Raw genomic sequence first — 16,675 nt, 5'->3', positions numbered from 1 at the left:
ACACACACCACTTTTGGCATAAATACTTTTGTGGTGAGCAGGCTTCACTGTCTGCCTCCTTTTTGCTCTCTCTTTTTTTTTTTTTGGTTGGGGTGGGATAGGGTCAGTGTTAGTATAAATAGTGATGCTTGTTTAAATATTATGATCGTGGTTAATACTGATAAACAGGGTGTGCCTCACTTTTCATTTTTTTCTTGATTGTGGATGTTAGATTAATTCACTGTAGGTGTAACTGTTACAGCACTCCCAAGTGTAGGTGTGTTCTAGCTTCCCTGGATATGCTCTGCTAGGGATGGAATGGAAAAGCAAAGACATTCAGCTGAGTAGGAACTATTTTGTTGTTGTTGCTAAGACAGCATCTTGCTCTGTCACCTAGGCTGGAGTGCAATGGCCTTTTCTCAGCTCACTGCAGCTTGTACTTCCTAGGTTCCAGCTATTCTCATGCCTCAGCCTCCTGGGTAGCTAGGATTACAGGCACCTGCCGCCACGCCCGGCTAATTTTTGTATTTTTGGTAGAGACAGGGTTTGACCATGTTGGCCAAGCTGGTCTCAATCTCCTAACCTCAAGTCATCCACCTACCTCAGCCTCCCAAAGCACTGAGATTACAGGCATGAGCCACCTTGCCTGGCTGGAACTGAGCATTTAATAAGGATTCTAAGGTTCATTTTTATCAGAAATGAAACAAAACAAAATAGTGATTCTGGGCAATTAGTAGCTTTTTGTTGGGGATATTATTGCTCTTATTCTATTAATATGAAACTGAATTTGTTTTCTCTTTGAATTAAAATTTGGGTTTTGTTTTCCTCTTTGGAAAGAGTTTCTAGAATGACAATAAGGAGCAAAAGTTGTCTTTTGTGTTTAGATAGGAGGAGAGAGAAATTTAACAGTAAATAAATTAGCACAGCTTTCAAGGGAGAAGTAGCAAAAATTAACTTGAAATCAAACTAAACACTGTTAAGCAGTTGATCTGAGGGTAGTGGTCTCTTGATAGCTGAGAATATAATTAGAGAGCTTTGCTTTTATTGGTAGAATATGGATTTGGTTAGTAATGAATTAGAACCTACGGAATAAAATAAATGTCTGTAGTCTATGCTAACCGAAATTTAAAAAATGGTTAGAGAAGGAACAGCTTTTTCTTACAGTGGAATTTTAATCACCAAGTACAAAATGAATGAGGGAAATAGAAAAGTGACTAAGCAAATATTACAGTAATAATTATTTTTGGCAAGAATTATCAGTGGATACAAAAATTAGTGGGGAAAGGTTTGATTAGAAACAGGATTTTTGCGTAGTTTCAAAGTATCTCCTTATAAAAGACTTGTTAGTTATGAATGATGGAGAAGCTGGCAGATACCACCTTAACCACATTAAAAAGTTAACATCACCAATAAGGAGACATGTCTTCATGTAGCTCCAGATGGCCCCAAAGACACATCTGTGATATCCTTGCCAAAAATGCAAACCTCAATCTAATTGTGAGAAAGCATCAGAAAAATCCAAGTTAGGGGAACATTGTACAAATAAAGGACCTGGCCTCTTCAAACTCATCAACATCACGAAAGGCAAAGATAAATTGAGGAACGGTCACAGATTGAAAGGTTAAGAAGATACCACAACTAGGTGCAAGGTGGTAACCTGGATTGGATCTTAGACTGCAAAAAAAGATCCTAGTGGGACAGTTAGTGAAATTTGAATAAGGCCTGGAGATTCTTTAATTCACTTGTATCAAAATATAAATTTCATCATTTCGATATTGACTATGATTATCATTAGGGGAATTTGGAATGGCATTTGGGAACTAAATTTAGAAAGTGTTATCATTAGAGGAAGTTGGGGGAAAGGCATTTGGGAACTCTCTATACAAATTTTGCAACTTTTTATATAAAGTTCTGGTGTGATTTTGAATGATTCAGAAATTCTTGGTTGGCAGAAAGAGGATGAATGTAACTGCAAGGTACCTCTTTATAATCTGTTTTATTCTCTAGGATTATTAGGTGTAGCAGTCAATTTTAGAGTACTTGTGAATATCCTCAAAAAATTGATTGTAGCCCTTTGACCTGCAGCCTGATTTAGTCTTCTAATAATCGTTCTAACATACATATTAATAATTCAATTTTACAATTGTAAAAATGGAGGTCTTGAGCAATAGCGACTTAGCTCCAAATGACAGTGGAACCAGGAATTTCACATTTTGTATCATTTGTTATTTTTTTTTCAATAGCTCTCATCTAAAGTCAAAAGTATAATAGAAATATTTCAGAAAATTAGTTCTTATCTGCAAAATCCAGCAGACAAAGTCAAGGGGTAGATCTTTTGTAAATCTTATGTTTATTGCTTTCTGAGTAATTTCATCCTTTTGAGTGTAGCTTCTGTATGTCCTGCTTCATTGTATGCCAGGCTTCCAGACCAAAGCTTTCCTCGTGGTAAGCTGCCAACAAGTACTTACAAAAAATTTGACTGGCTGCAGTGGCTCATGTCTGTAATCCCAGCACTTTGGGAAGCCAAGGCAGGAAGATCACTTGAAGCTGGGTATTTGAGACCAGCCTGGGCAACATAGGGAGACCCTGCCTCTAGAAAATTAATGATGATAATAATGATATAATTAATGATGATAATAATGATACAATTCATGATGGTGCACACCTGCAGTCTCAGCTACGTGGGAGGCTGAGGAGGGAGGATTGCTTGAGGAGGGAGTTGGAGGCTACTGTGCGCTATGATTGTGCCACTGTACTCCAGCGTGGGTTGACAAAGTGAGACCTCATCTCTTAAAAAACAGTACTAACAGAAAAGATGCAAGTCTGAATGAGGGGAGCTGGGGAAGAGAAAGGTACATTCTGTGGGTGTCTTCATTCCAAAAGGACCAAACAGAATGAGAAGCAATGTAATTAACTTCTTGTGATTACAACTTTCAATAAAAAATTGATTCACCTTATTAAGTCTTAATTCCATGCAAGCCTTTGACTTAAATGAGAAATCCAAAGTAGCGTAAAAGACAAAAAAATTAGAGATCTATGACTTCCCCATTGGCAGTAGTGTGTACTTTAATGAAATTTATTTTTTAATTTAAAATTAAACATCCATCTCTATAGTTGTTTACTTTTCACTGCATTGATTTCTGTTGTTTTTCACATTAGCATTTCATCTGTATCTAAAACATCTTATCTCCTCCTTGCTTGTCTTCCATAAACTGTATTTGACTTTTATATAAATTTCTCATTGAAAAAAAAATCAGAATTTTTAGGGGTTGACTTTGAAGGATTTAAAAGGAGATTATCTGTCCACAAACTATTTTAGATGGGGGTGAATGGGGTACAGGACTGTCTTCTAGAATCAAAGAGGGTGGGTGATTAAAAAAAGATTCATAGAATATTATTGAGGTCTCTTGGACCCAGATGGTATCACCCCAAGTCATGTTGGTCCATAAGTTGATGTAGCATTTGTTTGTTCTCCACTCATGATGAGTTAGCGACAAAGTCAGGAACTGAACTTTGGCTTAATTAGTGCCTCCAATCACTTCATTTGCCTGTACCTACTGTCTCCAGCTCTAAATGTTTTTTATTATATTTTAAGATCTGGGGTACATGTGTAGAATGTACACGTTTGTTACATAGGTATACATGTGCCATGGTGCTTTGCTGCACCCATCAACCCATCATCTACATTAGGTATTTCTCCTAATGCTGTCCCTCCCCTGCACCCCCACGCCCCGACAGGCCCTAGGTGTGATGTTCCTCTGTGTCCGTGTGTTCTCGTTGTTCAACTCCCACTTATGCCAACTCTGAATTTTATTTGAGACATCTTTTTCTTTCAGGAAGGATGTCTGGGTAGCATTATAACAGATGAATAAAGCTGGCTTTCAATGTAATAAAAGTCCAACCATACTGTTGAAAGAACTATGGTAAAATACATATAACATGATATTGAGCGTAATTTTTTTTGTTAAGATTACTAAGGAGCTGTAATTTAAGGTACCACAAGAAAATGCAACATTTTCTCCCCAACTGGAGAAACAAATTTGGGTAAAAAAGTTTTTATAATTAGTTATGTTTTACCGTACTTATTTGGAACGAGGAAGACCAAACTTGTTTTATGGTCCTTTATACATTCTAGCTAACTTAGATTCATTTGCAAAATAAACAACTTGACATTATTTATAAGGGAGATGATTAGATTTTGAATGCATTATAAAAGTTGTAATATTTGTTAAATACAATTTTACCTGCATCATTTTCTTACTCCAGTTTTCTCAAAGCAGATGCCCTTAGTTGCAAGAACATCAATGTAGGTGTATTTTGTGCCAAAAAAGGTGATAGTTTAGAGTTGAAATTGTCAGGGTTAAAACTGTGTCCTGTATCAACTTACTGGATGTCTGGAAGGCTAATATTAAATCCTTTGATTTTCTCATTTATAAATCTTTAAGCTATGTCCATATATTTACATTTGACGTCAATGGAATTAATAGTTTTAGAATTCCAGTTTAAGAGCAGTTAGCTTTTCCTGCATCTGCCTTTAAAAATGATTAATTTGAAATGTCATTCAGTCAAGTATGAATCGCTGTTGTTTACTAGTAACTATTTGGCTTATGCTGCTATCTGAAATGGAAATAAGAGTCTAGTTGCAGGACGTATTTTAGGCATTTCTTTTCTACTAGGGTCTGGGATGTCAGTGTTTGATAACTCCAGGAAGTGACTCTTGTCAGAAGAAATGATTTTTTTATTGTTTAAAAGGTACTCTTTCCTAGGCAACAAATGACTTTTGCATAATTCCAGAGTTGCTATCTACCTGACTTTAGTGTTTAAGGATTCCAAAGCTAGAGCTGTAATTTAAAAGAAATTCTTAAATGAAGATATAGAGAAATGAAGCATCTTTAAGATATGAACATGAATAATTTTTAGAAGTCCATGTAGTAAAATTTTGTTGTCTGGTCTTGATAGCCACAGACTGAAGAATAGAAGGTGGTTAATGAGTTTTGTAACTGCTCCCTGGAGCAGTGATTCCCAGCAATGGTGGAGGAGTGGGGATGACTTGAAAACTGTTGCATGTGTTTGACCGCATGGCCAGTGTAGGGAAAAAGAGGTTTGCAAACAGCTGGTGTAGAGAAAGTACAATAAGCAAAGCCAAAAAGGGAAATCACAAAAGTCTGGTAACTGAGGGCCCTATGATGACTGAAGTCTCAACCTTTCATGTCTCTGCTTTCAGATTGCCTGTTTGGTACCTGTGGACCAGTTCCAGCTTTATCAGCGCTTAAAATTTGAAAGAGGTATGAACTCTTCTTTTTTTTCCTGATGGTGAATGTGGTTTTACATGTGTCATTTTTACACTAACCCACATGGGAGATTAAGGCAGCTGTGGGCTGTCAACAAAGCCACAAGGGAACCCCAAAAGGAGAATACTGTAATTGCGACATAAAATTTCAAGCCTCTCAGCTACCACCAGAAAAAAATGCAGACTAGCAGGAAACCTAACTTTCCGTAGGTTGTTTATTTTGTATTTTGAATTTGGCTCATGTAAGAAAGGTTTTGCAAAATTTGGATGGCTTTATAATCACAGTAATACAAAAGAAAGTGACTCTCAAAATGGGTTTTACCCCAATTTTCGACTCTTGACGATCACTTTGAAACATTAACCATCCCAAACATTTTTACTGCTCCTCAAAATACTCAGCACTTGTTTTTTTTTTTGATATTACTTTTGTAATCATGGTAGTAAATCAGTGTGTATATGTATCATTGTTGTGCAGTTTACAACATATTGGACTGATTTTCTGTCTGACTTTGGACTTTGGGCAACTTATATGGGTTTTTTGTTTGTTTTGTTTTATTTTAGACAGAATCTTGCTCTGTCACCGGGCTGGAGCGCAGTGGCATGATCTCGGCTCACTGCAACCTCCGACTCCCTGGTTCAAGCGATTCTCCTGTCTCAGCCTTCCAAGTAGCTGGGACTACAGGCGCATACCACTAAGCCAGGCTAATTTTTGTATTTTTAGTACGGACGGGGTTTCACCATGTTGACCAAGATGGTCTTGATCTCCTGACCTCGTGATCTGCCCGCCATGGCTTCCCAAAGTGCTGGGACTACAGGTGTGAGCCACTGCTCCCAGCCCTTATATAGCTTTTCTTTTTAGTTATAAGTATTACATATTTACTTCATTTGGCTGTTGACAGGTCTTTTTTCGCAGCCCTTTTCCTCTTGTCATACCCTAATCTATTTTTGAGGTAAATGGTCTATTTCTTAGCATCTCAGGAGTAGGAAAAATAGCATTTCTCCCAGAACTCATTGGACTGGTATAGCCTCATCGAGTATGCTAAACGTGAATCTAACATGAACATAAAGTTTTCTGATTACTAACTTTCAAATATGGATTAATAAAGTCTAGAGGTGAGGGTGGGGGTACAATGAATGTCTATTTGTCATCTGCCAATAAGTTTGGTGAGCACAATTATCTTTATCTCATTTAATTTTTATAACTACCCTGAAAAATAATGCTTAGAGGGGAAAAGAAAAAAATATGCAGAGCATAAAGAGGGGCAGAGTAGGGCTTGCTGGGGATTCATAGGTTATTAATCACAACCTTAGACCTAGATCTGGCTTGGTCTTATAGAAGAACACTGACTTTTTAAAAAACCCAGCAGCCAAAACCAGATTCGTTTCATGGGTGGATCACGTAACTAAACTCATAAGGCTGATATATTAAGCTAAATTTACCAAAAAAAAAAAAAAAAAAAACTCTTGGGGCTAGGTGCAGTGGCTCATGCCTGTAATCCCAGCACTTTGGGAGGTTGAGGTAGGTGAATCACGAGGCCAGGAGTTCAAGTCCAGCCTGGCCAAGATGGTGAAATCCCATCTCTACTAAAAATAAAAAAATTAGTCAGGTGTGGTGGCATGTGCCTGTAATCCCAGCTACTCGAGCGGCTGAGGCAGAGAATTGCTTGAACCTGGGAGGCAGAGGTTGCAGTGAGCCGAGGATCAGAGCACTGGACTCCGGCCTGGCAACAGAGCAAGACTCTGTCTCAAAAAAAAAAAAAAAAAAAAAGTCGTGGATTATGTTGTTTGAATTCCAAATAGTGGATACATATTTGCTCTATGTCCAGATGGAAAGTAGGAGATAGTAAATTATAATGTTGAACATGGAATCAGAACCAGGGAGTCGGACGGATTTTAGGTTTCATGGATGCTGATGTAATCTGATGCTTTGGTCCTATGAAAAGTTAATGATGGGGGCCGTCAATATTGACTCTCTCTAATCCATCCACATGGGCTGATTAGATTGAGCATTATAACACCAGATGTGATAGCTAAAGATAAGAGCGTCAACCATCTGCCCTGCCGTTTCCCCCTTTATCCCAATATCCTCTGCTATAAAAATCAATTGTAATTAGAACAGGGACATTGCCAGTATTCACCCTGTGAATGACTGGCTGGTAGCAAGTACCATGATTTTTGAGGGTGTTTACCTGGAGAAAGTCTAAAGAGTTAGGTTGGATCTTCAGCCTGCTGCTTAAATGGTGAGATGTGACCTGTCAACCACATCAGTCCGACTCAGTCCCTGGCGGTCAGTCTATTTACAGTATTCTCATGCCTCCATCAACACTTCTCCTCTCCCATGACTGCCCGTTTCCTCCCCAGCTAACTCCACTGCCCCATATGTCAGCAGCAGGCCTTATTCCTAATTGTTTACATTTTGGGTAACTTACTGGTTAGTGTAAATGTCTTTTTTGTAATTAGAATATTTTAATATTACCAAGAATGACAACTTTCTGTGGGTTGTTTCTCACTGATGAATATGAAGTTTTGGTTTATTTTAAAATGTTAGCTACTAGCCTGAGTGCAATTGCGGGCCCCACCACTGGTAGGCTGTGTGACCATGGCAAGGTCCTTAATATTTCTGCATCTGAATTTTCTCATTTGTCAAATGGGGATAACAAGCGTCTCTATACCATGAGGCTGTGATGAGTATTATGTGAATTAATAATTGTAAAACTTTTCCTATGAGTGCTTCCTGTGTCTCATTGTTCAAAATTTTAACAGTAGTTGGCAATAAAAATAACTTGAAAGTAGCACCTTTAAAGTATTCTCAGTGTTCTTCTCCTGTATGTATTTTTTCCCAATGAGATAATCATACTGTTCTTCAGGAAATATCATCGTACTGAAATAGATATTATTGATTGTCTTGTTGTCAGTGAGATTAACACACTTGAAGTTGACTGTCAACATCCATCTTTATGTGGGGCAAGGTAGACGTGAAAAATCATTGGTCAAGATTTTCACTCTTTCCCCAGATAGTGGTTGGCTTTTCAAGTTTTCAGCAGTATTCAAACCTACTTGTGAATGGCTTAATCCTTCATTGCATGTGATAATATGTTCAGTCTGGCCACAATGAAGTTGGGCAGGCCTCTGAGCCAGTCTTTTTTAGGTGATGTTACATATTTCTCCTTTACTCTGTTACAAATCGATCAAATAGTTTTATTCATACATGGAATTTATCTTTTTATCACGAGTCCTAGGCAGATGCCCCACTGTGGATCCCATGCATTGACAATTCATTTTGTTACTCTTATTTTATAGATGAAGAAACTGAAAATGGGAGATTGAGACTTGTGTAGGACCATATAGACTGTGGCTAACCTTCTTCATCTGTACAAATGTTAAGATTCTATAATTTTCTTTCTGTTATTAGATGTATATATAACATAAAAGTTGCCTTTTAAACCATTTTAGATGTACGATTCAGTGATATTAATTACATTCATACAGTTGTGCAGCCATCACCACTGTCTGCTTCTAAAGCTCTTTCATTACCCCAAATTCTGTAGCTGTTAGCCAATAAGTTCTTATTCCTCCTCCCTGCAACCCCTAGAAACCTCTAATCTACTTTCTCTTATTTGCTTATCCTAGATATTTCATATAAGTGGCGTTATACAGTATCTGTCCTTTTGTATTTGTCTTTTGTTACTTAATAAATATGTTTCACAGTTCCTTTCCTGTTATAGCAAGTATGAGAACTTCATTTTTTAAGGCTGAATAATATTCCACTATATGTTTTTACCTCATTTTGCTTATCCATCTGTTGGTGAACAAACATATCAGTTGTTTCCACCTTTTGGCTACTGTAAGTAATGATGCTGTGAACACTGAGGTATAACTGTCTGTTTGAGTTTCTTCCTTCAATCTTTTTGGGTAAAGTAACTAGAAGTGGGATTACTGGGTCATATGGTAATTTTTCATTTAGTTTTTGAGGAACTGCCAAATTGTAAAACTCTATAATTTAAATATAAATTTAATTAGACATCTTACTGTCATAAAGTATTATAGTATATTCAATTTGGTGACCTTTTGATTTAACCCCCTCATTTTATGAAAAAGGAAACTGAGGCCCAGAGACAATTTCCTCTTAGGTGATTTTGTTTTCTTGTTTGTTTTGAGATGGAGTCTCGCTCTGTTGCCAGGCTGGAGTGCAGTGGCATGATCTCGGCTCACTGCAGCCTCCACCTCCTGGGTTCAAGCAATTCTCCTGCCTCAGCCTCCCGAGTAGCTGGGATTACAGGCACCAGTCACCACACGTGGCTAACCTCGTATTTTAGTATAGACAGGGCTTCACCATGTTGGTCAGGCAGATCTTAAACTCCTGACCTCAGGTGATCCACCAGTCTTCGCCTCCAAAAGTGCTGGGATTACAGGTGTGAGCCATTGTGCCCAGCCTCTTAGGTGATTTTGGAAGGCAATTTGTAATCATGTAATTCTTCATTACCATCCATTATAATTATTATAATTATTATTGGAAAATGGACATTTCAAGTAAGAGTAAACTTAAGTTAATGAAGTGCCACATAATGGAATTTATATGATTGGGATAAACTTTATCTAATTCTGTCTAAACTTGGTCTAAATTATTTAAAATAGACTTCTTATCTACCTCAAACTCAAAACCTTTATCAGCGAGGTGACTTTGAGATCTGTGTTGTGAGTGTATATTTGATTTGAAACTGTTTATAAGGGGACCTTTGGGTGCATTAAATACCCACTAATATTAATGAGTTACATGGCCAACTGCCTGAAAGAAAATCTCATTGACTGGACTGTGAGACAGAATTGTAGAGATTGCTGCTGCTCTGGAAAAATGTAGAATCAGAGTAGACGCAGAATTATTTCTTAGTTATAAAAAATCATCCTTAGTTTTTTTCTAATTCTGATTGCCTGCCAAGTTTTTAGTCTTTAGCTTGTTGTTCAGTGTGTGAATTGTCCTCTGTTTTGTGTGACGTATTTGATTAGCTTGTCTTTTATGTCTTTGTCTTCATCTGACGTAAAATATTTTGAATAGGATGGCACAGAAATCATCTTCCTACTTACACAAAGCAAAGAAACACTGTTTGATATTGGTTGGTTATTCTATCCACTCTCCACCCATCTGTCTTTTCCTCTGGCTGCCACTATGTTTCTGGCTTTTTCTTTCTGCATCAGTTTTTCAATATTAACAAGGAAAAGGGAATGCTAAGTTTGGCATGGATTAATGATCACTGCTTTACTTTGTAGTGGTTCTCAAAGTACATGTCTGATGATTAATGCTGGAATTTTGCTTGCCTCTTGTTTCCAGAGTCTACTTTTTCAAAATAGTTTTTTTGAAAATTGGGTTAAGATGATCCATCTCAAGTTCTTAAGCACTTTTCCTTTTTTTGTGATCCTGTTTTACTTTCTATAACTGCAAGTTGCTTCAGTTCCTTGCTAGGTCGATGTGTCTGTTCTTGAATATTTATATTATCATATAGCAGTTAAGAAGCCTTACAGATGGGTTGTGTCATATTGTTCTCCTTCATTAAAAAAAAAGTGAAGTAGAAATTTGTCTTTCTGTTGTTGTCTGTTCATATTACTGGCCTCACTCCTGTATTCGATATGTGCTTATTTGTGTATCGCGTGTCAGTCTATTCTTTGCCAGGTATCATTCCAATCCTTCCTCAAATTGTGATTCCATCTTTGTTTGAAAGCCCTTTGGTTCTCCACATTCTCCGCAAGGCTCCTTTCATTCTGTGTGTTCACATTTATGATGCTACTCTAGTTTTACCTTGCTATTTTATTTGTCCTTGGTGAAATGCTTCCACCCAGCTTTGTATCTGACCATAAAGGTTTTATTCCATCGGAACTCCCTATCTAGTTATGTGGTTTCTTTTAGTGTTTTTTCCCTCTTTTTAGACTGTGTGATGCTTAAGTACTTTATTGTCTGCTCAGTTAGATTTTTTTTAATATCTCCCATCCTTCATTAGTCTACAAAAACACTTTTATTTATTACAGCTGATAATTAAATTAGCTCAAAGGCGTGTTGTTTCCCACAATAGTAAAAGTTCATGTGATGTCTGTTTTTGGCACAATAATGGATAATGGCAGAAAAACCACTCCGGCTAGAAGAGAGAATATACAACAGAATCAAAAGCAAACTCAGCCTATGTAATGCTGCTGGTGCCAGGTAGGAAAACCAAGGGTTTTAGATTGAGATTTTGAAAACCGAAAGCAATCATTAAGGTCAGATGTGGTCTTTAGGTCTCATGGCAATTTTAACTTCCCAGAATGTTTGTTTCACAGTAATAGAATACAGAAGTATAAAGTAGTTTTAAATAGCATTTCCTGCCTTGCATAATTTACATGAACATGCAGAGTCTTATGATCAAATAGCTGTGGAACTTTGCTTCAGTAATCAATTCTACTTTTTGTAAGTAAATTGCAGTTCTTTGAATTCTACTTTTTGTAAGTAAATTGCAAGTCTTTGAATTTGTCTGTCTCTGATGTAAATATGTCAGAGTTAATCACTTCTAAATCATGTTTATAGGAATATAAAATTTTGAGGGCACTAGTATTTAGGGGCTGACTTATAGGTCCCTGATTTTTCTTTTTCTAGATTTCTGAACTTTTTCCCATCTCAAAGCTTCATGTTGTTTTCATCACTGCTGATAGAGAAGAAATTAGTTGATTAGGCATGCGTTCACTTTCTTCCATTGTTGAAATAGAAATTTGAAGGGGGAGCAACTGGACCTTAAACTTCTTGGATCATTGTGCATTTTGTATATCTATATTTTAACTGTTTCCTAGACCAAAAGCCAGGAGGTAGAATTAAATTTACAATAAAAGTAATAAGAAGTGTTGAAGGCCAGGTGCTGTGGCTCAAACCTGTAATCCCAGCACTTTGGGAGACTGAGGTGGGTGGATAACGAGGTCAAGAGTTTGAGACCAGCCTGACCAACATGGTGAAACCCCATCTCTACTAAACATACAAAATTAGCTGGGTGTGGTGGTAGGCGCCTGTAATCTCAGGTACTCAAGAGACTGAGGTAGGAGAATCGCTTGAACCGGGGAGGCGGAGATTGCAGTGAGCTGAGATCCAGCCTGGGTAACAGAGCAAGACTCTGTCTCAAAAAAAAAACAAAACTGTAATAAAAAGTATTGAAAAAAATATCCTGTGATTCCTGTGGGGGCTTCACTTTGTCTCAAAGTCCTTACAGATCATTGGTGTGAGGAGAGAATGAGGAGAACAACAACTCTCATGTGATAGTAATTTGACTTCTAGCTGGTGTCTACCAACTTGTTCCTTTTCAGTGTGGGTTCTGTGTAGTCCTGTTAGATGCCAGGGCTGCTGATGTCCGATGACTCTAATACATTTTTTCTATTTCCACTAACCTGGCCTCTAGGCCACTTGTATACTCTGTTGCATGAGGTATATAAAGCAAAACTATTCTCTAAAGGGATACTGGAATTATAATACATTTCCTTTAAAAAGCCCAGCTCTTTTACCTTCCATTGGCTTTTCCTTGTATCTGGTCTTCTAGGAGATGAGCTGAAGGACATTCTGAAGTGTTAGATGCCATGCTGTGCTCAGATATATTTTCAATGGAATCTGCCAGACTTCTATGTCTGGATCCCTGTTTCTTTGGGGGAAGCACATCTCCAAAAGTATGCTGTTGCAAATATCTCTCTGGGTTGTTATTGCTGTTCTCTGGAAATACCTTACGGTAGGGCTGAACAACCTAGAACTTGGCTATATGTACTACCATTATCTTTTTTATTATCATGGGAAATTGATTTACTGATGCTGTGTCTTATATTTCTGTTATGTCCTTCCATTTATTTCCACAAATACAACATTCTAGGCATCATGCTAGGTCATTGATTGTCAGAGAAGGGTGAAGGTATCTCCCAGGGACATTTGGTGATGTCCAGAGATATTGTTGATCATCATGACTTGGGGGTAGGAAGCTACTGGCATCTAGTGGGCAGAGGCCAGGGTTGCTGCTAAACATATAATGCATCATTCATTAAAGTTTTGTTGGTTTTGTTTTGTGTGTGGGGGGGGGGGGGGGGTGTGTGTGTGTGTGTGTGTGTGTGCGCTCAACAAATATGTGAGGACATCTCCATGACAGTAAACTATCCAATCCAAATGTCAATAGTGCTGCTGTTGAGAAATCTTCTACTAGCTGATGAGGAATACAGTGATCACCAGGACAAAATCCATGCCCTAAAGGATACTGCATATGTGTGTGTGCGTATGTTGGAGGTTAGATAATAAATAAGCAACATTAGATGGTGGGGTATACCATTTATATAAATAAAGAAGGGTAACGGGAAAGGGATAGATGGGGGCGGCTATTTTAGATAGGATTTTCATGGAAGACCTCTTGGCGAGGTTATAGCTGAAGAAGGACTTGATTTGATGTGAGCAAGCCATGGGAAGAGCATCAACTCAGGCAGAGTTAAAGGTACGTACAAAGCCCCTGAGGCAAGAACAAGCCTGGTTTCTGTTTGAGAAACAGCAAGGAGACCTTGTGTTGGAGCTCAGTGAGCAGAAGGGAGAGTCACAGGAGGTAATTTGGAAGTGGTAGTCAAGGGCCTGATCCCATAGATGATGATGAGGATGTCTCAGTGTGATGAGAAGCCGTTGAGGGGTTTGGATCAGGGGAATGTCATGATATAATTTCCATTTTAGAAGATTACTCTGGCTGCTGCAGAAAGAATGGATGGTAGTGGAATGACATGGCAGCAGAGAAATTGATTAGGAGGCTGTGGTAGTGATCAAATCCAAGATGGTACAGTAGATGATATGCTGAAAGCAGAAGCATTGAAAATCCCCAGATTTGGAGTCTATTTTGAAGGTGGAACTGTCAGGATTTCCTGGAAGAGGCACATCTGGATTATATAAGTCAGGATCAGTAGTATAGCCTTTGGAATCATCAACATAGAGGTCATGTTTAAAGCTGTGACATCGGATGAGCTCATCTAAGAATCGAACATAAATAAAGAAGCAGTCTCAGGAGCAAGACCTGGGACACTAGGTTTTAGAGGTGGGGAAGAACAGGTAGATCTGGCAAAGAGACTGACAAAGGATGGCCTGAAATATGAATCCAGAAGCTGGGTGAAGACAGTGTTTAAAGACGAGAGAGTGTCCACTGAATCAGAAACTACTGACAAATTAGGAGAGATATGGTCTAGGAGTTGATAATAGAGGTCTTTGGTGATTTTGACAAGTGGGGTTTTAGTGAAATGACAGAGAAGTACCAGCTTGAAGACGGTTCAGGTACTATGAAAAGAAATGTGGGTGCAGTGAGTATATTAACTCTTACAAGGATTTTTTTTTTCCCTTGGAATGATATAGGAGAGGGAGGAGGGAGTTAACTGCAGAAGCAAAATCATTGAGAGTGTGAGGGGAATGGATTTCAGTGCCAGATGGAGGGATCAGATTCACTAGTGGGTAGGTTTAGTTCATCTTTATTAGGAAAGAAGGTGGAGAGTTTATAGACATGGATGCAGGTAGGCTAGTAGATTTGGTGTGCATGGGTTCTCTTCTAATTGCTTGTCTTCTAGGTGCAATAAGGCAGGTCAGCAGCTGGGAGTGAGAAGAGGAAAGACGTAATGCAGATTTGAAGCAAAAGGAGGAGCTTTATGTAATAGGAAAGTATAGCGAACCTAGCAATATTGTAAGTTTACAAAATACCTCCCAGGTTGCATACGTTCATAAATCCAGCAGATGTTTATAGAGCACTAACTTTGTGTAAGTCACTGTTTTTCAAGGTATACAACTGGGACCTGGAATAATAAATGCATTTTACTTTGAAAGGCAATGTGCGTGCACGCACGCACACACACACACACGTGCGCATACACACACACACACACACACACACACACACACCCCTAGATAGAACCAACAAGTTTCATGAAACTAATGTAAGATGCACTCTATTTTCTTTCCTAATGAGCTCTGTTTTATAATCTATTTCATTTTATGTTGGTTGCAACCCGTTAAACTGATATCTCAATCCCCATTGAGGATTGGGAGAAATTTCACTAATTCTTGTGTAGAACCTGCTTCATGTGAGGGACTGTGTTAAGTGTCTTGTTTAGAGTGTCTATTCAGTCTTGAACATCTCCATTTTAAAGGGAAGGAAGAAGTCTTGGGTTAGATGGTTTCTCTAGTGAATAGAACCATACTGTACTTTCTCCTGTAATATGATAACCCTAGCTAGGTTCAGTGAAAATTAGACTACTTCCATTCTGGGTTGTTTTTCTGCCTTTGTAAAATTTAACTGCTTTATTACATGTGAGAATTCTACATTTGCATTGTTTGGATAAAATTTGGAAATCTTTGAGATCAAGACTGTTTGTAGATTGGTTGCTTATTCATGGTTCTAACCTATAGGTTTAAATACAATTTTCAAAAACTTGCAGCTGTCAGTAGCTCTCAAAAGCAAGACAGAATTGGATCAGTGTCATCTGGTTCTCACAAACATAATAACCTCAAAGGCTTTACCTCTAGTAATTCTTTCTTTAAAAATTATAAATGTTTTAAACTTATTTCACAAAAACCAATAATCCCTAGTCAAGAGATACATCTAGGAAATATACAAAAGTAAATAATTAAAATACCTTTATCCAAAAATCAATTGAAGTTTGTTTTATGCTTAATATTTTTAGCTCTCTTCATTTGTATTGCATGCTTATTTACTAAAACAAAGAGCTTATCTTATTTGTTCATGTATTTTATGAATTTTTAAAAATTAACAGGTGAAATTGTATGTGTTTACTGTCTACATGTTTTGAAGTATATATATGTAGTGGAAATAACTAAAATTAAGATGCACATTATCTATCATATAGTCATTGTTTTTGTGATGAAACATTTTATACCTACTTAGCATTTTTCAAGAATGCAGTATATTAAGTATAGTCACAATGTTGTACAATAATCTCTAGCAATTCCAAGTTAGTAGTTACCTAGTTGAAAGAGCAAAAAGTGTACTTTGAGCTCAGAGGTCTCTACCACGAATCAAAAATGAAGAAGGTAGATGGCAAAACAGACTGCATAAGTATTCTTTGTGTCTTCAGACACAGAGCTATCAATTTCCCTTTTCTTATCCAACAATGCCGTTCATGAATTTCTATAAATGGTCTGTGTGTAGCTGTTTGACTGGAAGTCAGCTGTCACTGTTCCAGTTTTGGTTTCTCCTCTTTTTGTGCTGTGCAAATTATGCACTTTACTTTTCCAGACTTGTCTGTGTTGGATGCAGGTTTCATATTAATATATTGGTGTGTTTACTTCCAATTCATTCTTTGATGGCCTCTGTTTAATGAGGTATTGGTAAACAGTCTTTGGCAGGATGAGGGGAAAAACTCTGACTTGTAGTGCTTGCCAGTTTG

General features: G+C 37.7%; 1 protein-coding gene across 14 annotated transcripts in view; it reads left to right on the top strand.

Annotated features, from left to right (window-relative positions):
* The window catches only part of RNF144B (ring finger protein 144B), a 193,942-nt gene that overhangs the window by 153,436 nt on the left and 23,831 nt on the right, over nt 1–16,675 (top strand). For all 14 annotated transcript variants that reach the window (XR_004259689.1, XM_032247736.1, XM_032247735.1 and 11 more), the window contains one exon: nt 5,204–5,264. Coding sequence is in view for 13 of the 14 variants with exons in the window: in XM_032247736.1 (XP_032103627.1) it covers nt 5,204–5,264 (61 nt within the window). In the remaining variant the exon portion in view is untranslated. The remainder of the gene's footprint in view (nt 1–5,203; nt 5,265–16,675) is intronic.

This window comes from Sapajus apella, unplaced genomic scaffold (genome assembly GCF_009761245.1).
Source record: "Sapajus apella isolate SASKATOON/1434 unplaced genomic scaffold, GSC_monkey_1.0 scaffold63, whole genome shotgun sequence".
Classification (NCBI taxonomy): Eukaryota; Metazoa; Chordata; class Mammalia; order Primates; family Cebidae; genus Sapajus; species Sapajus apella.
Note: the sequence above shows the minus strand (reverse complement) of the source record. Positions and strands in the feature narration are given on the sequence as shown.